Source organism: Hyperoodon ampullatus (assembly GCF_949752795.1).
Source record: "Hyperoodon ampullatus genome assembly, chromosome: 2".
Taxonomy (NCBI): domain Eukaryota; kingdom Metazoa; phylum Chordata; class Mammalia; order Artiodactyla; family Ziphiidae; genus Hyperoodon; species Hyperoodon ampullatus.
Window position 1 is genome coordinate 18,884,428 of NC_136915.1, and position 23,340 is coordinate 18,907,767.

The window sequence follows — 23,340 nt, forward strand, 5'->3', positions numbered from 1 at the left end:
GCCCCAGTCAAGATAGAAAACATTTCCATCACCCCCAGCAAGTCCTTTCCAGCTCTTTTGAAGTCAACCCCCACCCTCATCCCAGGCAACCACTGATTGGATTCTATCACTAGAGATTAGTTTTACCAGTTCTTGAACTTCACGTATAAATGGAAGTGTTTTTTGAGAATTATACTTTGAAGACACAAACTTGTAAAAAAGTGATTACAGCTCTGTGTCCTAGAGGAAATAAGCTTGAAGAACACAAAGTCTGTTCCAGTGTTGGGTCAGTGAAGGATTCCTGGAGGTATTAAAAGAATAAACCGCCACCACCATCAGCGACATTAGAAAGAATTAACCTGGAGTGGAAAGCCGTCATGTATGTGGGGATGGGAGCATAGGAGTGGGAGGAGGTGCGAGTGAGGAAGTGCAAATGGGGAGGGGGTCCAGACAGAAGACAGAGCATGAACAAAGCCCCGGAGGCAATGGCAATCCCGTTTGGACTCATATCTGGATTTCCTAACTTTTGTCCATTTTATTACCTCGAAACTCATTTGCTCTCCAAGATTTCCCCAGTCGAAGCCGGACAATTATGAATAGTAAATACGATGATCTACCAGTTACATATCAGTGTTTTCCCCTGTAAACTCTTTGACAGCAAGAACTTCATAATTAAACCTTTGTCACGTAGTAAGCATTAATAAATATTGGTTGAACTGACGAATGAGTAGGTGAATGAATGAATTAGTGAATGAACGAATGAATTTATGAATACACGCAAGTCCCTGGAGGAAACGGTTGCTCTCGGAGGTACAGTCTGGCCCAGAAGCCCTAGAATGCGGACCGTGCTGGGACCGACCCCGAACGCTAAGGAGACGCTCTAGGAAAGCTTCGTGCAATTTGCCGTGGCGCCGCTCTAGCCTCGAGGACGCCGCTCTATGGCAGCGGGGAGGGCGGGGCCGTGGGCGTCTCGGGCTTTATTGTTCGGGCGCGGCGGGAGCGCGCGGAGCGCGCTTAGCGCGTGCCTGCGAGGTGGCGGTTGGCAGCGCGCGGACTGTGTGAAGTGAAGCGAGGCGACTCCGGACTCACGGACCGACAGACCGAGCGGCCCTTACGGCCGTCCGCAGCCAGGCGGCCCGAGATGTTGTCTGGGAAGAAGGCAGCAGCCGCGGCGGCGGCGGCGGCAGCGGCGGCGGCGGCCGGGTCGGAGGCCGGTGCCGGGGCAGCGGGCGGCTCGGAGAACGGCTCTGAGGTGGCCGCGCCGCCCGCGGGCCTGTCCGGCCCTTCCGAAGCCGGGCCGGGGGCGGCCGGGGAGCGCACTCCCCGCAAGAAGGAGCCCCCGCGGGCCTCGCCCCCCGGGGGCCTGGCTGAGCCGCCGGGGTCCGCCGGGCCTCAAGCTGGGCCTACCGTCGTGCCTGGGTCTGCGACCCCCATGGAAACGGGAATCGCAGAGACTCCGGAGGGGCGACGGACCAGTCGGCGCAAGCGGGCGAAGGTGAGGCCCGACCCCCGCCCTCGAACCGCAAATCCCGGCGCCAAGCTTCCCCGAGGTTGTCCAGCCCTCATTACCCCCCACCCCCGCGAGCCGCGGTCTTGGGCCTTGAGCCCCATGCCCACCCGACCTCCCCAGTCACCGACCTCCACCCACCTCCCAACTAGGTTGCTGGGTGAGGTGGGAGAAGGGAAGGTCTTTGCCTGTGGTGAATGCGTCTTCATGCCGGGACCGGGCCGTCCTGGGAAAGGGGGATCTCGGGGAGGGGTATTTTACTCATTTACATCTCGTACACCTTTTCATTTTCTTGACTGGGAAAAATGGCTCCCTGACGTGGAGTTATGGTTGGCCTTGCTGGAGACATACATCATTTGTTTGTCCACAGATGTGTCTGGAAGCTGCTCAGCAATATTTATGTGTTTCGGCCGGGAGCACATTGAGGCTATAGGGTGATGCTAAAGTAATTGCCTTAGCCCTGAAGACCGAAAAAAAGGAACTTTTTTTTTTTTTTTTTTGAGCCCTTTGCTGTGTGCTAGGGAGTTTTGCTCTTTGTCCTTTTATCCTGTCAACGATCTTTTGATGTAGAGTTTTACAAATGAGGAAGCTGATTAAGAGGGTTAATATAAATTAGTCAAGGTGTAAATATACGGCAAGAAAAGGCTTTGTCACAGGAGTATATACAGACTCACATCTCTGGGTGCCAGATGCTGTGTTCAAAGCAACACCAACTTTTTATTTTTGCTAAACACCAACTGGCAGGTTTTGCTAGCCCCAGTTCAGGAATGAGTAAGCTGAGGCATACAGTTTAAGCAACTTGCCCAGAGTCGCAAAGCTAAGTAAGTGGTGGAACTGGAATGTAAGCCCTACACTTTCAATGTGATAAAGTATCATCAGCCTCTGAAACAAAGGATCACATGTGACACCAACAGTGAGCAGGGCACTGGGGCAGTAGTAGGGCACAGACTTTAGACGTGGCCCTTTTCTGGAGATTTCATGGTACAGTTGAAAAAACTGGAAGTATATGTACATATAATTTTAAGTAATTAAATATTTTAAATTATGTAATTTATGCATATTACAAGTTTTCTATCTCTATATAATTTAAGTGGATATACCAAGTCAGTGTGTATGAGGAGCTTCTTGAGTACTGCCCAGATTGAGAGCCCTCAGATTGAATTGCCCAGTTTTGAGAGATCTCTCTCCAAGAATACCTTGCTCCAAGTATAAAGGAAGGAAGTCTTTGGTGGGGGGGGCGCAGTTTAACCAACGCATAGGTTGGCAACTCCCAACTCTCTGAAATGAAATAGAGGGCAGAAGCCCAATTGGGTTTTTGTGGGTTTTTTTTGTGGTACGCGGGCCCCTCACTGTTGTGGCCCCTCCCGTTGCGGAGCACCGGCTCCGGACGCGCAGGCTCAGCGGCCATGGCTCACGGGCCCAGCGCCCCCGCGGCATGCGGGATCTTCCCGGACCGGGACACGAACCCATGTCCCCTGCATCGGCAGGCGGACTCTCAACCACTGCGCCACCAGGGAAGCCCCCAATTGGGTTTTGATTTAACTGTTTCAATAGAAAATTTGTCCAGAAACCAGATGATAAGATTTTTTTTTTTAAGAGAGCAAGGTGTCTCTTATTTATTTATGCATGCATACCTGCATGCTGGGTCTCTTAGTTGCTGCACACAGGCTCCTTAGTTGTGGCTCGCCAGCTGCTTAGTTGCAGCACACAGGCTCCTTAGTTGTGGCATGTGAACTCTTAGTTGCGGCATGCATATGGGATCTAATTCCCTGAGCAGGGATCCAACCCAGGCCCCCTGCATTGGGAGCACGGAGTCTTAACCACTGTGCTACCAGGGAAGTCCCTCAGATATTTTTTTTAAAAACAGGTTTATTGAGATAATTCACATACCATAAAATTTACCATTTTTGAGTATGTAATTCAGTGATTATTAGCATATTCACAAAGTTGTACAACCAGCACAATATCCTACAGTCAATTGTAGGATATTTTCATCACCCCCAAAAGATACCTGTACTATTAGCAGGCACTCTCCATTCGTCCTTGTCTTCAGCCCCTGACATTCACTAATCTTTCTGTCACTGTGGATTTGCCTTTTTTGGACATTTATGTAAATAGAACCATATAATATGTGGCCTTTTGTGTCTGGTTTTAGCATGTTTTCAAGGTTCATCCATGTTGTAGTACTTCCATTCAGTACTTGATAGCTCACTGGCCAAATAATATCCTAGTGTACGAATATACCACATTTTGTTTATCCATTCATCATTTTATAGACATCTCCACTTTTTGGCCATTGTGAATAATGCTGCTGTGAACATTTGTGTACAGTTTTTTTGTGTGAACATGTTTTTCGTTCTCTTAGGTATGATACCTAGGAGTGGAATTGCTGGGTAGTATGGTATCTCTGTTTAACTTATAGAGGAGCTGCCAAACAGTTTTCCATAGCAGCCACATCATTTTACATTCCCACCAGCAATATTTGAGAGTTCCGATTTCTCCAATCTTATTGACACTTGATAATGTCTTTTTATTATAGCCATCCAAGTGGGTGTGAAGTGGTATCTCATTGTGGTTTTAATATGTAGGCTAAAGATGTTGAATTGAGTATCTTCTCTTGTCCTTATTGGCCATTTATATATCTTTTTTGGTGAAATGTCTATTCATAGCCTTGGCTCATCTTTAAATTGTGTTGTCTTTTTATTGTTGAGTAGTTAGAGTTCTATATATACGGTGATTACAAAAGTTTTAAATTTTGATTTCCAGTTTATTTTTTCTTTTGTCCCTTTTGCTTCTAGTGTTCCATCTAAGAAACCATTGCCTAATCCGGTGTCATAAAGATTTACTCCTATGTTTTCTTCTAAGAGTTTTATAGTTTTAGCTCTTGCATTTAGGTCTGTGATCATTTTGGAGTTAATTTTTGTACGTGGCATTCTTTTGCATGTGTGTATCCACTTGTCCCAACACAATTTGTTGAAGACTATTCTCTCCCCTTTGAATGATTGACACCCTTGTTGATTGACCATAAATGTAAGGGTTTATTTTTCCACTCTCAATTCTATCCCATTGATCTATATTTCTCTTCTTATGCCAGTACCACACTGTCCTGATTACTGTAGCTTGGCAATATGTTTTGAAATCGGGAAGTATGAGTTCTCCAGCTTTGTTCTTTTTCAAGATTGTTTTGGCTATTCTGTATCTCTTGCATTTCCATATAAATTTTAGGATCAGCTTATCAATTTTTGCAAAAAGGCAGCTGAATTTCTGATTGGGATTGTGTTGAATCTAGATTAATTTGGGGCTTGCTATAAGATTTCTTTGTAATTCTCCTGTGTTTAATTTTCCTTTGTGATTAGCTCTGAAACTCTCAAAAGAAAAATGGGTTATGTGTTTATTTGGTGAGCAACTAGGAAGTAAAGAACTGGGGAAGCTGACCTACGTATTCATAGCTAGTCTTGGGAACCAGAGGAAACAGACCTCAAGGGATAGAGTATCCATAAAGGAGTAAAATGGAAGCTGAGTCCACTGTAGATAGACCTTGCTTCAAGGCCTTGCCTCAAGAGTTTATGCAGGGGATATATCTATATTTTATAGCCTGGGAGCTTATTCATTTTTGGGGGGGGGACACTCTTTTTTTTTTTTGGCCACACCGTGCAGCATATGGTATCTTAGTTCCCCGACCAGGGATTGAACCCATGCCCCCTGCAGTGGAAGCAATAAGTCTTAACCACTGGACTGCCAGGGAAGTCCCTGAGGGGAACCCTCTTTTAAAAAAAATTTATATATGCATAAACATGTATATAATTATATAAATAAGTAAATATATATATAATTATGTAATCAAAATTAGGTTCAGGGTATTGGAAGGAGTCCATGCAATTGAGGGTCCCTGAGGCTTAAGTTTTATTAGTTTCAGAATAAATTCACCTCTGAGTGTCTATGCTAACATTATGGCAAACTATTTAAGGTTTGAAATTGTTAAATTGGGCTGAGACTTTGGGAACACCACACGGCTTAAGGAATGGCGGTCTTGAGCTGGGCCTTGAAAAAGGACAGAATTTTTAAAAGTGTTCTGGAAAAGGATGGACTTCTGGAGTTAACTCATCCTCCTGTGATTCCTCTTCCTCAGAAAAATAAATCCTACCTTGTAACATTATTAGGTTTAGATGTAATGTAAATAAAATGCTTATTGCAGTGTCTGGCATAAGTAAGTAGGTACCCAGTGATTAAGTACTACTAGGGAAGAAAAGGAAGTGAAAAATGCTTGGAATATAATAGAAAGTGGTTTGAGAAGCAACAGGGAGTCCAGAGTGGACAACTGAATGTTGGGAACAATGGGCAAATGAATTTAATTGGAAATGAGGTTCTTCTAGGAGCAAGATAAGCTGGAGGGATCAGTAGTGTTGTAGAGTTGTATCTAGGTTGTAGAGAGCCAAATACTAAATATGTGCTGTCCAGGATGGTAGCCACTAGCCGCCTTTGGCTATTGAGCACTTACCCATGTGGCTAGTAGATTGAGGGAACTGAATTTTTAATTTTAATTTAATCCTAAATAGCCACATGGTAAGTGCTCAATAGCCACAGGTGGCTAGTGCTACCTTATTGGATGCACAGATACAGAACATTTCCATTATCACAGAAAATTCTGTCAGACAGCATTGCACTAGATTATGAAGTATAAGTGCTATGAGAATTTAGAGAAGGGAAAGATATATTTGTAGGTTTGGAAGACTTAGGGAGTAATTTGCAGAGGAGGTGGGCCTTGAATTTTAGGCATTGGATTTACAGAAAAGGTGGGAGTAGCTTTTAGGGAGTTTAGGGATGATTTTGACTAGTGTGTTAGAAAATGATTTGAGGTAAATTTGACTAGTTAGAGCTAGAGAGTTTATATGCTGTTTTGACAGTTTTGGCATTCATTTGTTAACCTATCTGAAAATACAGTGTATTTGGACAGTTAATCTGGCACTTGTACCCTAGGTGAATTACAAGGAAGAACTGTTAAAAGACTGGAGCTTTAAGGTGGTTGGGAAGTGAGTGAATCACTGTAACAAGGGTGTGGAAGAGATAGGAGAGACTAGAGATATAAATTTGAGAGTCACGGGTGTACAGGTAAGAACAAGTACCCTACTGACTCATCTGCCTGTTGAGACATCTTTTTGTACTTGGTTATAAGTAGTTGTAGAACCTCTGAAGTCTCAGAGGATTTTACTTAGGGATAAAAGATTCCCAATCCTTTATGTTTATGGTATCCATTCTTTTTCTCAGGGGAATAATTTTTATTTTTTAGAGTTTGTATGATTCTTTCAGATGGTTTTTAAACTTTTTCGTAAGTGGAGAAATCCTTTTTTACAAAATATAATTTTATGCACAATCCCAAAATAAAATACTACTTGCCTGTTTTATATGAAGTTTAAATTTATAACATTTATTTTAGTTGTCAGTCTTTGATACAATGAGGCTATTTTGGTAGAGCCAAATTTGGGAGTGGAGGTTAAGCATAATAGTTGCAGCCTCAATAATTTCTGTATTTTGTTTATGAAGTATTGTGCTGATTGACAAGTAGTGGTAGTGCAAAAGGTTGTTTCCTTTGTTTTTAGCTTGTCTTGCCACCTCAGGACACTCTCTCAGTTGAACAGAGATGGCAGAAGAAATTTTATTCTTCAGTCTACCCAAAATTGAGTTACCTAAGTAGTACAACTTCATGTGTTGGTGACCTCTAAAGGGTTATGGTTTGGTTTAACACATATGAGTACTCATGTTAAAAATACATTTTAAAATTAATAAATGAAATCCCCCAAAAATCCAAGGGTTCTGTGGAACACATTTCTTTTTCTGTTGTTGTTAAATACTACTTTAGATATTCTTACTCCTATCTCTAGGTATTTTTCTGATCTCCTTTTTTTCTTGAAAGCTAAGAACTCTAGACCAGCCTCTTCCAAGTGTATTCCTTGTTAGTAGTTATTACATCAAAACATTGGATTAAACAATATTAAAAAAGATTGTTTTTGCTGTGAAACTTCTCAGTACTTTTAACATGTATTATGACTCTCCTAGAAGGGGCCTATAAAGAATGCAGTGTTTCCCTAACTTTAATCTTGGATTCATTTTTCCTTCAAAGGGCATGGTGTCTTAGGCAAAAGCTGAACTACTTCAGTAGAGAGGATCGTATATTATTGTTTGTGTTTGTCCCAGAATTTGCACATTGCCCAGTTCCACAGTAGGCACTTGTTAAGTGATTATTGATTGAATGGGTAGGATTGATGGGCAGGGGATTAAAGGGCTGAATCTTTGGGACAGGGAGAGATCAAGCACTGTTGAGGGGTAAAAGGTGAAAGGAAGCTGCATACTGTAAACATGTATTACATTTTCTAACCCAGCTCCCTCTTTGAAACTTTTTTCCCCTCCTTGCTGCTTTACCCATTATTCTGAGGTCTGTTCCTAACAGTTTAATCTCAGTCAAGTAGGATAAAGTTTGTTATCTGCATTTTTGGGAGGTTTTATTGTAAGGTCTCTGAGATGTTTACCTGATCAGGTTTTTTTGTTTGCAACTAGAGTTTCAGCTTATTAAGGGCAGAGATACTCATTCATAATCATTTTCTCCATTGTACCATGTTCTCAGTTCAGTATTTGATAGATAAATAAAATACAGTTATTCATGTGTTAAATAAAATTCTTAGAGCACAGGTCAAAGCTATTCAATTTATCCATAATTGTTTCCATTTTCTAACCCAATCCCTGTTTTCAGTAAAACTCTTACCTCCCCTAACTACCTACTCCCCCACCACCCAAATCCTGTGGTCATGTCACTTAAAAAAAAAAAAGAAGACAGAGAATAGCAGCCAGCCATCTGGAGCGATTTCAAAGATATTTCGAAAGTTAAAATAGACTACATTCACCGTAATCCACAGGACGATGCATTTCAGAAATCTGATATATTGTATTTGGAAGCCATGTTGTCTTTGCCCTGTCTCCACCTCCAATAAATACTTTTTATTTTATTCATTTTATCTTTTCATTGAATCCAGAATAGAGAGCTCTTGTTTCTGTAGCTTCCTTGTTAGGGTAGGGGTCAAAATGATGATTTGACAGTGTTCCAAGGTTGATGACTATTTGTAATACCACATTACACACTTTAACAAAGAGGTCCATAATAATCTTCCCTATCCTAAGTTGCTTTACCTCCCAATAAAACATTCATTAAGACTGCTTCCTCTTTCTACTTATTACCTGGTTTTCCCCTTTGTAACCCGTGTGAATTAGTAGTAAGGCTTGTAGTCTCCATATCCTCATGACTTACTCCTTAATTTGTTGTAATAAGGATTCTTTGCTCTCATCATTCAACTCTCTTAGGTCACCAGTGTTTTGCTTTTGTTTTTGTTTTAAGCAAATGTACCTTTTTATTGTTTCAGTTTGACTATTGCCATTTGCAACTTTTATTCCCTGCCCACCCTCCCCACTCCTCAATTTGGTTTCTAGAATTCTTTTGCTATTTACCTATGGAATAGTAGTTAGAAGTACAGATTGGCATTAGACAGACTTGTTATTCTAGCTAACTGTATTTTTGTCTGACTGGGGGCTAGTTTAGTCTCTTGTTGAAACTTCAGTATGTGAACATGATATATACATATGTATAGATGCACACACAAACACATAATTAATTTTTATTTGTAGAAAGCCTCAGAGTCATTGATTTGAATTTCAGTACTATGATGTAAAAGTTACAGTTTGGGCTAAATCTGAACTGACACAAGATTATTTCATGAGAGATTTTGTTTTTAATGGTTACCTATTATGAGCTAGCTTGTTCCTTGTTATTTGCTTATTTTCCTTAAAAATTGAAGTTAGAAAACAATTCATATTTACTGATGGTTCCAAACTGAGTTTCTGACTTTAGATGTCCATTGTATTTAGCTTTCCCTGGTATAATCTCCATATAGGTAGAGTACAGAGAGATGGATGAAAGTTTGGCCAACCTCTCAGAAGATGAGTATTATTCAGAAGAAGAGAGAAATGCTAAAGCAGAGAAGGAAAAGAAGCTTCCCCCACCACCCCCTCAAGCCCCACCTGAGGAAGAAAATGAAAGTGAGCCTGAGGAACCATCTGGTGAGTTGTAGTAACTAACCACACTTTTGTTTTATCTTAGAAATAAGAATAAATGAATTTATTCCTATTCTACAGTGTTCTTTATGTCTTTGGTTTATACTCTTATATTGGCCATGTGTATTTTTGTGTGTGTGCACATATACATGTATACACACATAAATATACATGCATATATACATAGTGGTACTGACATTCTTTTTGTGTGTGTCTGTACATATAGGAGGAAAGTAAAGAATGAGGGTAGAAGGAATGGCTGTGTAAGGTAGCTGGAAAGTTGGAGAAAATGCACAGAAAGCCAAACCCGAAGAACCAAACCTTTCAGTGATAACTCTGATTCAGAATTTAGAGATAGAATGATTCAGAAATTATTCTGGCTAAATTATGCCATTTACTTCATGGTTAGATACTTTCAGGTAAAACCTTCCTGGTGTGGATCAGTTTTGAAAAGGGTCTTTTCCTGGTGAACAAAGATAAAAATACATTCTGAAGTCAAAAAGAAAAGACTTAAGTGCCTGTTATTGTTTAGTTATTGAGCCCTCCAGTGAAAAGAATGGTATAAGAAAAGGCTGTGAAGAGATTCTAAGGTCACACAATCTTCCCTATGACATTGAAAGATTATTGGAGCCTATAGTACTGTTTTCAGAGGTTCAAACATCTTAAAAGAATTCTCACTAACATCCCCTCAGTGAGTCCTACTGAGGATACCCAGACCAATTAGGAATACCCTTTTGTTTTGGAGAGACCAAACAAAAGTAGAATCTTAATTAATATTTCATATCTTCTGCCTTTAATGGCTACTCTTTAACTCTTCTTGACTTTGAATTTTTACTAAGTTCTTCTCCTTAAAATACTTTCTGTATTTCCAGTAGCTCCAGGCCCATTCACCTCACCAATTCTTTTAGAGAGCATTACAAATCAGGTGTTAATTTAAACTTAGATTTAGAACTTAACAGATTCTGGCTAAAACTCAAAAATAAAAATTTATAATTTACAGTAATTGTAATAAAATGTGATAAAAGAATACAGTTTGAGAGCATTTAGAAAGATAGATTCTGGGTTTAAATCTTCTCAGGAATCAGATTTCCTAAGAATGATTTTCCTAAAACTTTCTTAAAATAACTTATTGGACAGTTACTTACTGGGAGTGGTATATTACCTTTGGGATTAATGTCCCTGAGGCAAATGTACCTCAACAACACCTCCTCTCTTTTTGTTGATTTTTTTTGTTGTTGATTTTTTTTTTTCCTCCGTTTCCTAGTCTTTTACATTTAGCTCTCTCCCCTTCTTTCTGTCCTTACTCCCAACTCTTCCCTTGACTCTCTACTCCTTTCTTCTATATTCTTCTTTGATTCTTGCCTTTCTTTTTTTCTACCTTTGCTGTAGATTTGCTAATGAGATACATGGGGATAATCCTTTTGATAGCTGTTATATAGCTCCAGAGGCTGCTGATCTCTTAGTTTAAGGACTCTGTTATTCAGTAGATGATCTGATATCTCAGGTACGGCCTCACCCTCTTTTTTGTGTAGTTGTCAGTGTCTCCAGTAAGAAACTGATTAACCATAAGGTATCAAGTTGATATACACTTTGTCCTCTGAAAATTTTAAACCAAGTCTCGGTGTTTTCTTTTTTGTGAAAGAGGTTTTTTATTTTGTTTTCCTTCCATAAATGTCAGATATTGTTCTTACAAAGAGTAAATATCTTTTTAAAAATTAGTTATTTATTTATTTGGTTGTGCTGGGTCTTAGTTGCGGCAGGCGGGCTCCTTAGTTGCAGCTCGAGGGGTCCTTAGTTGTGGCATGCATGTGGGATCTAGTTCCCTGACCAGGGATCAAACCCGGGCCTCCTGCATTGGGAGCATGGAGTCTTATCCACTGTGCCACCAGGGAAGTCCCCAAAAGTGAATATCTTAGCAAAGGGATTTAGGATCTGGGGAACTGTCTTTATGCCATTATGTTCGAGTTAATGTTAATCCAGTGGTTTAGTTTAAGTTTTAAACTATTTAATATTTTGGAGAAAGTTAAAGTTTTGTTTCTTAAGTTTAGGATATCTTCAGTGCTCAGAGGTGTGCTGATAACAGCCAAAACTTACCAATTATTTGTGGTTATGAAAATAAAGTTATTTTTTCCTCTAAAACAACTCAAAAAAATTTTTTTTAACATTTGTAGGTGAATTAGGGAATACTTACCCTGGAAAAGTAGTGATAACTTACTGGCCTGCAGAATTTAGAAATAGTTTGGGTCCTCATGGTGAATAAATATTATCAGGGAAGTTCAAGTATGTAGAAACTGTCCAGGGTTTCCAAAACCTCTTGTCTTATCCGAACTAGTTCTTTCACTTAAGTTTTCATTCAAAAATTGAATGGAAGCCTTGCCATATGCGTATCTTAAAATCTTGAGAGAAGATGTGGGTCTGGTTCTTTACCAAATCTTTTCAGTTATTTTAGGTGATAACTAGACATTAACTTACTCTCTTAAAATATATAAGGTTTGAATACATTTCATTCTTACCAGCTTTTAAGCATGTTTAGAAAATTTTGCTTTGCTTTCCACAGTGTTAATCTTAAGAAGAATAAAATATTTTGTTAATTATGAAAGCACGAGGTAGCACGAGGTATTCTGAAGTCAGTGGGTAAAATGATTTGACTGGAGAAGGTTCCTCTAGGAGAGTTCTAAGAGGAGGCCGGAAAGGAAGGTTGGAGCCTTGGTTACCAGGCTAAGGAATTTGAACTTGATGTCCTTTAAGCACTGGGAGGATCTGGTCATGGGTAACACTGAGGTTTGTTTTTTTTTTTTGCGGTACACGGGCTTCTCACTGTTGTGGCCTCTCCCATTGTGGAGCACAGGCTCTGGACACGCAGGCTCAGCGGCCATGGTTCACGGGCCCAGCCGCTCCGCGGCATGTGGGATCTTCCCGGACTGGGGCACGAACCCGTGTCCCCTGCATCGGCAGGCGGACTCTCAACCACTGCGCCACCAGGGAAGCCCAACACTGAGGTTTTTTGAGTGAAGGTGCTGTACCAAAATACGTGTTTTGGAAAAATCAATCTGTGTGCTCTATAAGGGCAAAGTAAAGGAGTAAAGAGACTGGGATTGGAGAGATGATTTAGGCTATTTTGGTAATTGAGTTTACTGGATTTTGATCAATGGAAAAATGTTCTCAATATCAAAGTTGAATTTTTTGGGAAACGAGGTTTGGGTTTCAGGAATTCCCTGGTGGTCCAGTGGTTAGGACTCAGCACTTTCACTGCCTGGGCCTGGGTTCGATCCCTGGTCTGCGAACTAAGATCCTGCAAGCCTGCAGGGTGTGGCCAAAAAAAAAGGAGGTTTGGGTTTTTTTCTGTTTGTATTTATTTAATTGAGAAGAAGTTCTCTGTTCTGGGTTAAAGACTGTTTGTAGATTTGTCAGTTTTTAATTATAACAATGTGGCATTTAGTTCTGTGGTAGTCACATGGGTAAATGTATATTTCATACTAAATATTGCTGCTTATGTTTAAAATTCACCTAATTTGTTTTCTTAAACATTTCCATGTATTTCTATATTTACTATACACTTCTGAATATATTTGTTTTAACAAACGATGGTTTTATTTGGTTTTCCAGTACCTTTTCTATCAAGATAAAAGTGGCAACTGAGCCTGAACAGGTTGTCTTTGGAATTGAGTGTTTGGTTATTAGTTGTGTCACATAATAGTGGCGCGTCTATAAAATAGAGTAAAATCTCAGTTGGAGTTTACATACTGGTTTAGAATAATTGCCGCTCTGTTAAAGTAGCTTTCTATTGGAGAAAAGCTTTCTTCCCTTCTTGACTCAGTTGTTACCCTGTATACCTTAGATTATTCCTCAGTGAGGTTTTACTAAGTTAACTAATTTGCTAGCACTTAGCTTTTTTATTTTCATACAAAACATAGTGTTTTTTCCCTTCACTGCCTTTCAGCAGTTGAAATTTTCCAGAAGAATCTCGCTAGTAGTTCCTGGATTTAAATTTTGTATTGGATTACTGTTTAGGAATTCTGGTTCGGGATTACTGTTTAGGAACTCTAACATTTGGGGTTAGAAGTAGCTTAGTTGTGTATAGCTTAAGATTTGTATGGAAACTTACTCTAAAATAAATAAAATGAAATTTGAAATGGGTTTTTAAGATGCCTTTCTTAAGACTTCTTCACGTTAATGGATTTCTCAATAGAGACATCAGAAGTATGTTTAAAATATATGTATGTATGTGCATGTGTCTGTATGTGTACCATTTTTCCAGGCTCAGTGCTGTGCTAATACTCTAATGAAACTCAAAGGCTTCCATTAATCATTGATTAACTCTTCAGATCAATTTTGTTAGATATTGTTAGCTGGTCGGTGATGACTTTATTATATTCCATTTTATTGAATGACTGTGGGAAGAATCACTTTATCTCCTTGTTTAAAATAAGGATTCTGGTGAGAATATAACAAAGGAAAGTGTTTGCTCTCTTCTCTGTTGTGCATGGTAATTTTGGATGTGTTTGGTGTATGTGTTTGAAATATATGTAGGCTTTTAAACAAATTACAAAACAATGAGATGTGAGAGATTGCTATGACAAAAAATTCTGTGTGGTTTTAATAATTTGGAGGCCTTGTTCATGTAATAGTCATGCTGTAGATTGAAAGTATTTTTTAAAATCACACAAAAGGAGATGCAACCTGAATTAGTAAAAATACTAAATTTATATAAAATATATAAAATGTACGTGTATGGGTAGAAGAATTTAGCTTAAAATTCAGTGAAATTTGATCACAAATACTGTTGATAAGAGATTGATCGAAAACTTGATGAGTTGCTTTATTTGCTGTAGCAAAAATCTAAAAGGCAGAATCTTTTGGACTATCCTTTAGAACTCAGTGTAATAGAATTTGACCAGAGAAGAGCTGAAGATGGACCTTACTTTAAAAGAAAAAATCAGTGGTTGGTCCCAATATTTGTACAGTGGTCCTTATATTTTCATAGTTCTTTGTTTATAAAGTACCATGATCATCTCTCCTATGAGGCAGTCATACTGATTGCAGTCAGTAAAAGTGCTGGATTTGGCAGCGTGGATAGTTATGGTCAGAGTTCAGGTGAATACTTTCGTTTATCAGGCTGTAAGTACTCTCAAGTGGCACATCCCAGCCTTTTCTCTCTCCATGCCTACAAGTGCACAGCCCCCATACCCAGCAGGAGACCCTCTTTTGTAGGTTTAGTAGAAGTTGCTAGGAAATTGATCCCTGAAGGGTTGTTTATGTTGCCATTTTGGCCTGCTAGTGTCAACTAAGTGCCTGAAATCATTTGATTTTCTCATCATATGAAGTATGATGTATACATTTAGAAAACAGACCTAGGATTAATTTTCTTGCCTTTTTTTAAAAAATAAATTTATTTATTTATTTTTGGCTGTGTTGGGTCTTCGTTGCTGCACGCGGGCTTTCTCTAGTTGCGGCGAACGGGGGCTACTCTTTCGTTGCAGTGCGCTTGCTTCTCATCGCAGTGGCTTCTCATTGTGGGGCACAAGCTCTAGGCGTGCGGGCTTCAGTAGTTGTGGCACGTGGGCTCAGTAGTTGTGGCTCGCAGGCTCTAGAGCACAGGTTCAGTAGTTGTGGCGCACAAGCTTAGTTGCTTCACGGCATGTGGGATCTTCCCGGACCAGGGTTTGAACCCGTGTTTCCTGCATTGGCAAGCAGATTCTTAACCACTGCACCACCAGGGAAGTCCCAACCTTTTTTTTTTTTTTTTTTTTTAATAGCATCATTTCAGGGTTCTGATTTGGAACTATGCTCCAGAATAACTTATTAGAGAGCTGGGGGAAAATGTCACAGGCCGAAAAGGTAACCTAGATCAATTCAACAAAATTTTTGTATTTTGAGAGATTCCTAAAAATGGACCAAGATGTATATTACTATACAACACATGGTCCCCACTCTCAGATAATTTATAGCCTAGTATGAGATACAGATGTATACATAAATGTATAATAGAAGGCAAAATACTCTTAGATGTTACATTTCAGGGTAAAAATTTGGAGAGACTTAGAGGCAGAAAGGGTGGAAAGGAAGGAAGTCTTCAGATCCTTCTTTACTTACAGGAAGAGTTAAAAAAAAAAGAAACCCAACAAGATAGGGAGTTGGTGGTGTGGAGGGGAAAATTTTTATAGAGACATTTTCTACACAAAATAAGATTTTCTCAAATGTGCAGCTCCTCATTCACTTTATTCTACATACATTAATTGTAAAACTATAGTGCTTTGTTCCGGGCATGGTGCTGGATTCTGAGGGCTCAAGGCTGAAGACTAGGTCCTCCTGCAAAGAATTCACAGTCCGGTTTAGGGTTACAGATATTAATTGACAACAATGAAGAAACAATATAATAAAAGTATATACAAAGTATGGTGAGACTGCAGAAATTGTTTGCAGATGTTTTTCCCAAAATTGGATTTTGGAAGTTTTACTTTAAACATGAAGGAATGAAGTTAGGCTTTTATGAAGCAGTTTGGGAGCCCAGATTTTTAACTGTTTACTGCTTTTGGCTGATAAGAACCATTGAATCAGATGCTACCAAGTTATGTTTGGTCTTTAGAGATTGACCTGCTTTTCTTAATGAATGATTTTATTTTATTGATTATTTTGCTTTATTTTTTATTAAGGCAAAATAGTAATTCGTTTAGCTGAGCAACTTTATTTTTGTAATCTCCTCGTATTCTTTTGCTACCGTCCTTTATTTGGTGTGATCATGGATAATAGAAGAACAGGATACTTTGAGGATTTTCTCATCTGAAAAATGGGGCTTGATATGAGGATCATATGAGAAGATATGGGCTCCACTTTGTGTACAGATGTCTTGTATTCATTAAACACAGTTGAACCAGGAATACAGTGGGTTGGTGGTGGTGTTTTTTTCTTTTTTTTTTTTTTTTGTGGTACACGGGCCTCTCACTGTTGTGGCCTCTCCCGTTGCGGAGCACAGGCTCTGGACGCGCAGGCTCAGCGGCCATGGCTCACGGGCCTAGCTGCTCCGCGGCATGTGGGATCTTCCCGGACCGGGGCACGAACCCGTGTCCCCTGCATCAGCAGGCGGACTCTCAACCACTGCGCCACCAGGGAAGCCCAGTGTTGTTTTTTTTTAATTAATTTATTTTATTGAAGTGTAGGTGATTTACAGTGTTGTGTTAATTACTGCTGCACAGCAAAGTGATTCAGTTTTACGTATACACACACACACACATACACACACACACACATTCTTTTTTAAAATATTCTTTTCCATTATGGTTTATCATAGGATTTTGAATATAGTTCTCTGTGCTGTACAGTAGGACCTTGTTTATCCATTCTGTATATAAAAGCTTACATCTGCTAACCCCAATCTCCCACTCCATCCTTCCCCCGACCCCGTTTCCCTTGGCAACCACCAGTCTGTTCTCTATGTCCGTGATTCTGTTTCTTAGATAGGTTCATTTTTGTCATATTTTAGATTCCACGTATAAGTGATATCATATGGTATTTGTCTTTCTCTTTCTGACTTCACTTAGTATGGTAATCTCTAGTTGCATCAGATCGGTGTTCTAGTCAGGAAAAAATCAGGTAATGGACTAGGTTGACATACATACTCTGTCACTTTTGGAAACTGGAAAGTGTATGTGGTAGCCCATTTTCAATAATGTGAATAGATCATTTTTTACAAAAAATTATTTAAGCTTTTATATGTTAAATCATAGGAGGAGTGGCAAATCTTGGCACTTTCTAATAAAGACTTTCTCTCCTCAGAGAATAACAGTGTAAATCCATGTATCAACTATTGAGATATAACATTAAATTTTGCCATATTTGCTGATCACAGAGGTTTTAAACATTTGAAAATAGGATTATTTTTGCTTTTGCTGTTTTTTAGCATCTTCTGATATTTGAAGATAGATAAATACATATGATTAATTAAAGCCTAAGAAGTTGTATGTTTTTCATAGCATTGTAGACTCAAATCATGTTTAAGATGGAAGGAGCCTCTAATCATAGCCCGGGAAGATATAGATAGCCAGAGTTCTGAAAAACTGTTACATGAGCAGGAAAGGGGGACTCTCTTGTTGGGGAATTCATGGTTATCAGTTGTGAAAAGTTATAATGGTTCTTTTAATAGCTCCAAAATAAAGTTCCATATTGGCCTTTTTAAAAACAGGTAAATAACTAGAAAAATAAGCTTTGTTTTTAAAGAACTACCTGTACTCAAACACAGCTTAAGCTTGGTAGTTGAGCAACATAACAGCATCTGAATTGTGGGCTTTCTTTGCAACATTTTGAAAAGTGAACTACAAACCAAGATTTTGCAACAAAATAAGTAAGGAAAATGTATGGAATGTGGAGGGAAATAGCATGTGAAAAAGTCAGTTCTTTCATTTGGCTTACAAAACCTTTTCTTACTTCACTAGTTTGTAGGGCTTTTACTTTCTTTTATATAGGATCCCTGCTACTGAGCTTCTCAGTTCTGCCCCAGTGTTAAGTTCAGGAGCAAAGCAGTGCTACAGCTCCTCCAGCGGTACAATGAGAAAATTCCAGGCAGGCTCCTACCTCAGGAAGCATTGTTTTCCTGCTTTCTAGACGTTAAGGCTATCTATTATAGTTCTTTATTTTATTTTATTTTATTTTATTTTATTTGCTGTGTTAGGTCTTTGTTGCTGCATGTGGGCTTCTCATTGTGGTGGCTTCTTTTGTTATGAAGCACGGGCTCTAGGCGTGTGGGCTTCAGTAGTTGTGGCACGCGGGCTCAGTAGTTGTGGCTCGCAGGCTCTAGAACGCAGGCTCAGTGGTTATGGCGCACGGGCTTAGTTGCTTCGCAGCATGTAGGGTCTTCCCGGACCAGGGCTCGAACCCGTGTCCCCTGCATTGGCAGGCGGATTCTTAAACACCGCGCCACCAGGGAAGTCCCAGTTCATTATTTTAAATGACAGTGTAACCTTAGAATTGCTGCTCTAATTGGAGATTTCATTTTGGTTAATTTTGTTGGAGAGTATTGATCAGTGTTAGGTGTTTTAAAATGCCTCTAATGTGCTTCAGAGGAACCCCCTGAGGCTCTTCCTTCAGGATAGTTTAGTCTACCTCTCTGAGCCCAGTTTACTTTGCTTTGCGTTTCTTTGAGCTGCTGTAGATCATTTATTCTTCTGCCAAAAATCATAGTCAAAAAGTTAGCAGGAAAGATATGTATCAAGGAAGAGTGGTATACTTGAAGGTGTTTTTAAGCCACCTCTAACTACAGCAGGGACAGGAAGGCAGCACGACTTGGTGATGGTCACCAATAATTCATTTTTCTCAATTTTTGCTTTTTTACTCTTTTAATCATTTATGTTGGCCAATTCCTCTTTGAAACTGTGACTTTCCTTATGAGATTAATTATACAGCTGCTTCAAAATTTTTTACCTCTATGTTGATTTAAAATTTCTTATACCCATTCTCACTTGTGAGTTCTAGTCTTTAATTTCCAACCATCTTTAGAGTATTTCCATTTAATTTTACTAACCTGTCTCCTAGATTTCCCATTTTGTCCATTGTATTACTATTCTCCTGAACTTTGGAAGCTTGGAGTCTTGAAAGCCCCTTATCTCTTTCATCAAGTCTCTTGTAAAGTCATGTGTCTTCCTGTGCACAGCCTCTTCACCTTGTCCATTTTTACTGTCACCTTTTTATTCTGATGGATTTCACTTCACGTCTAAATTATTTCAGTAGTCTTTCGACTGGATCTCCTTTATCTAGATCACCTTTCTCCTCTAATCCATCTAGTACAAACTGATTAAAGTATCACTTCTTTTGTTGCTTTCATGGTAAAAATACTATTCTCCTGCATTACTATTAAGATCAAGTTTAAGTTTTGGCCCTGAAAGTGGCCTATTTTTGCTTATCCTTTGTGTCTCCCACTGCTCTTTGAGATCATCTCCTTCCTTAAGCAGGGTGCTGTGTGCGATTCTTCGTACATACCATGTCTGTGGTTTTCTCCTTGCTTTTGTAAATGTTCTGGACCATGCTGTGGTTTCACCGTACCCCCCACCCCCCACCCCAGTCTATCCAAATTTCTGGATTTGTTCGGAAAAACTTCCCTGAGTCCCCCAAGTGTGTGTTTCTTGTTTTCTTTAAAAAAAAAAAAAGTTTCTTTCTGGATATTTTTCATCTTTCCCCAATTAGATTATGAGCCCTTTGAAAATAGCCTTTTCTACTTTTGATTTTGTGCTTGGCAGTTTGGATGGGTATTCAGTAAACATTAAATTTGTGAGATTATTAAGAAACTCAACTAGTGTGTTAATATAGTGCAAACTTGTGTGTTCAAAGATGGTTTTAACTTTTGAGATTTTTTTTTCCTTTGCTAGTTTGTTAGGTTCGGTTGAAGTCAATCCTTGGCGGTTGTTTTTATTCTGTAAATTTGGTAAAATTTTGATTAAATAAATTTTGATGAATTGATTTTCTGTTTAAAGATCATTGCTTCCTAGAAGATTTAGTAATTCCTCAAAATGTTTACAAAGTTATCAGTTAATGTGATTCCAAGAAACTAAATAGTCAAAATGTGATGAATATGTTGTTCAGTATGTTCCTGGGAACAACACACCAATGATTCTCGCCTCCATGCCTGCCAGATAAAAGTATTTGAATGTAATAGACTTCCTCTTAAGATGTTGAAAGAGTGGTCTCTTGAGAGTTTGAATGAAGATGAAAAAACAATTCAGTAGTGTGACTGTAACTAAAATACTTAACTGTTCTTCAAGAATAACTTAACAGATCTGTAGATTTATTAGAGGACAACTGAAAGGCTGCTATGTAAGATAAACTGAAAAGATTTTATTTTCAACTTAGAGAAGATATGCACAAATAAACTGTATTAGGGTCTCTACTTCAAACTTGAGGATTTTGTGTGTGTGTTGTCAGCGGGGGTGTGTGAAAACAAAAGGAAGTCTGCTCGCTCAGTAGTGCCAGAATCAAGGTGATATTAAAAAGTTGCTTGTGTATATTTTCATTTTCTGTTTTGAATTTGAGCTCATGGAAGATAACAACCACATTTGCCTGCTGTTCCATGTCTTTGTACCACTGTCAGAAGCAGAGTTCTAGGCCCGAAAGACCCGAAGAGCAAATGAATATGGCATTTTATATGTTCTAATCAGAGACACTACCTGGATGGAAAGTTAGCTGCAAACTTTTGTATGTGTGCTGTTCTTAATAAAATGAATATTCTGTTAAAGATTAAAGGAAATTAATATGTAATTATAAGACTGTTTCTTATGCCAATTGTATTGCATGATTCTGTGCTTTAAACATTATAGCATGCTGGCAAAATAAAGAATCTGAGAGCTGGTAAAGCAAAAAAAAAAAAAAAGAGGAAGAATTGGTCTAGAATACCACTAATAAAAATGGTGCTGTTTTCCGCTGTCTTTGGAGAAGTAAGAACCCTCAAAATACTCATGAGTATATTGTGATTAGAGAGAAAATAGCAACTTTACTTTCAAGCAGGTTATAAATATTCATCAATTCAAGAGACAAATATATTGTTCATTTACTTAATTGTAAGCACTTTTTGTTTTCCATCATTTCTTTCATGTTTATATCATCTTCTGCTTGGTTTTCTCCTGTTTCTCTGCTTAAGTAGTATTTTATAGAGTTTCATTTCTTTTTTGACTCTCTGTTGCTATGAGAGATACCTTTTAAAAATCTTTCCAGAGTATTGAATATTTTCCATGTTTCTCCTACGTATTTTTATCAAAGGACAGTGTCTTTATAAGAATTTTGTTAGTACCTCTTTTCAAAAGCAGACAGCAAAAAAGACTGCCTTACCTTGTTGTAAAAGAGCAGCCTTGTTGATCTTTTGAGCACATAAGTCAGGGGTAAGAAATCCATATTTCTATTAAGAAAAAACATTGACAGGAAAAAATAAATCAGTACAGGGCTTCCCTGGTGGCGCAGTGGTTGAGAGTCCGCCTGCCGATGCAGGGACACGGGTTCGTGCCCCGGTCCAGGAAGATCCCACATGCCGCGGAGCGGCTAGGCCCGTGAGCCATGGCCGCTGAGCCTGCGCGTCCGGAGCCTGTGCTCCACAACGGGAGAGACCACAACAGTGAGAGGCCCGCATACCGCAAAAAAAAAATAAATAAATAAAAATTAAAAAAAAAATAAATCAGTACAGTAAATAGCATATTGTATGACATGTAGTGGGAGAAGAAGGAAAATGATAGAAATAGAAAGGGTATAATAATTCAGTCTTAATGACAAGCTTGAAAGTGTTTTTTGGTTTTGTTTTTACTTATTAAGAAGTGGTAAGATGCCATCATTAGAAGAGACTGTTGTTTGCATTCTTTCTTAAAGAAGCCAGAAACATAATTTGAGAAAGAAGAGCTATATTATTCCTAATGCCTAAATGTTCTTCTTGGAAACTCATTGTTTTCAGCCCCTTTCCCCCCTTCTAAAATAATAGCTTAATCTTCTGGTCTAGTTTGGTGCTATTTGGAGCCAAAGAAAATAATAACAATTTTTAACTCTGAAACTTTTTAACTCTGAAAGACTTTTAAATGAATAAATCCATAAGTTCATTAAGAATGAACATTTTTTAATTTAAACTTTAAAAGTAAAATTTTAAATGTACAGCCTGTATTTTTAAGATAAGTTTACAGATTGGATTTCATAATTGGAGTTATATCTCTTCATAATTATATGCCCTTTCCAAAGGCTGTAAACAGCAAATCATATACCTTGTACCTTGTCTGAGAAGCATAACCTTCTAGAACCTAAAGTACCATTTATACAAGAGCAATGTGAAATAATTTTAGGATGGGATCCTATTCTACTTTCAAAGCAGACCATATACCATCTAGCAACACATTATAATATTGTCACAAATCATTTATGTATGAATACCTTCATATACTTAAAGATGAAAATGTCATTTTAAGTCTCACAGACCTGGGATCATTCTTGAAGTAAGGGAGCTATGTTAGGTTTACTTTCCTGCTGCCTTTTAACTCAAATGGTAGAATAATCAATCTGCTTTCTAGTTGAGATTCTTTTAGAATAAACTGTTTAATGAAGAGTATCCAGTTTTAGATCTTTGGGGGATGGTGTTTCATATCTTCCAAAGATCACACTGTAGTTTTCCCATAGTATATCAGGTGGTGAGAGGCTTAAGAGGATCATTGCATCTGTCTTGGTGACTGATTTTTGGAAGAGTCTGGAAGATGATCTATCCTAACTTTCTCAGGTTGAACTTTCAAGCTGTGATACTTTTCTTAAAGTTATTTCTGTACATTAATCAATGAGGAAAATTTCTTAGCAGGCTTATTGTGAAGCTTGAGGTAGAAGCTCCCCCACTATCTTGCCTGCTCCAGCCTTCCCCCTTGTGTTATGTCTATCTACAGTACTTGGCATATGACTGTGAGGTGTTTTATGGTGTTTTAATTAAAGTGTTACTGAGGAAGCACTGGTATGTTCAGATCTGGCACTGTCTAGTATGTATAGTGAATGAAACTTCTTTTGGAACTGAATCTCTTAGTTATCATCCTTTCTTTGAAGTCAAGGGGAGAATTTTTCATTAAAATTATGTCTTTTGCTTGTTGTCTTATATATATTCTTTTTAGATAGAAAGGTAAAGTTAAAGAGACATTGAGCGGATGCTGAATTGTTGCAACTCCAGATCCTAGAGCCCATGTCACACCCACTCTCAGTCTAGCAACAAGTAGTAAAAGACATTTGGAATCCCTTTTCCCCCATCCAACCTTGACTATTAAGACTGA

The 23,340-nt window shown here is 38.8% G+C and overlaps 1 protein-coding gene across 4 annotated transcripts in view; it reads left to right on the top strand.

Annotated features, from left to right (window-relative positions):
• Positions 1-1,120: 1,120 nt before the first annotated feature.
• KDM1A (lysine demethylase 1A) overlaps positions 1,121-23,340 on the top strand; it is a gene marked incomplete at its 5' end in the record, with an annotated part of 63,503 nt that continues 41,283 nt past the window's right edge. For all 4 annotated transcript variants that reach the window (XM_079698165.1, XM_079698166.1, XM_079698167.1 and 1 more), the window contains 2 exons: positions 1,121-1,474; positions 9,424-9,589. In XM_079698165.1, the coding sequence (XP_079554291.1) occupies positions 1,121-1,474; positions 9,424-9,589 (520 nt within the window). The remainder of the gene's footprint in view (positions 1,475-9,423; positions 9,590-23,340) is intronic.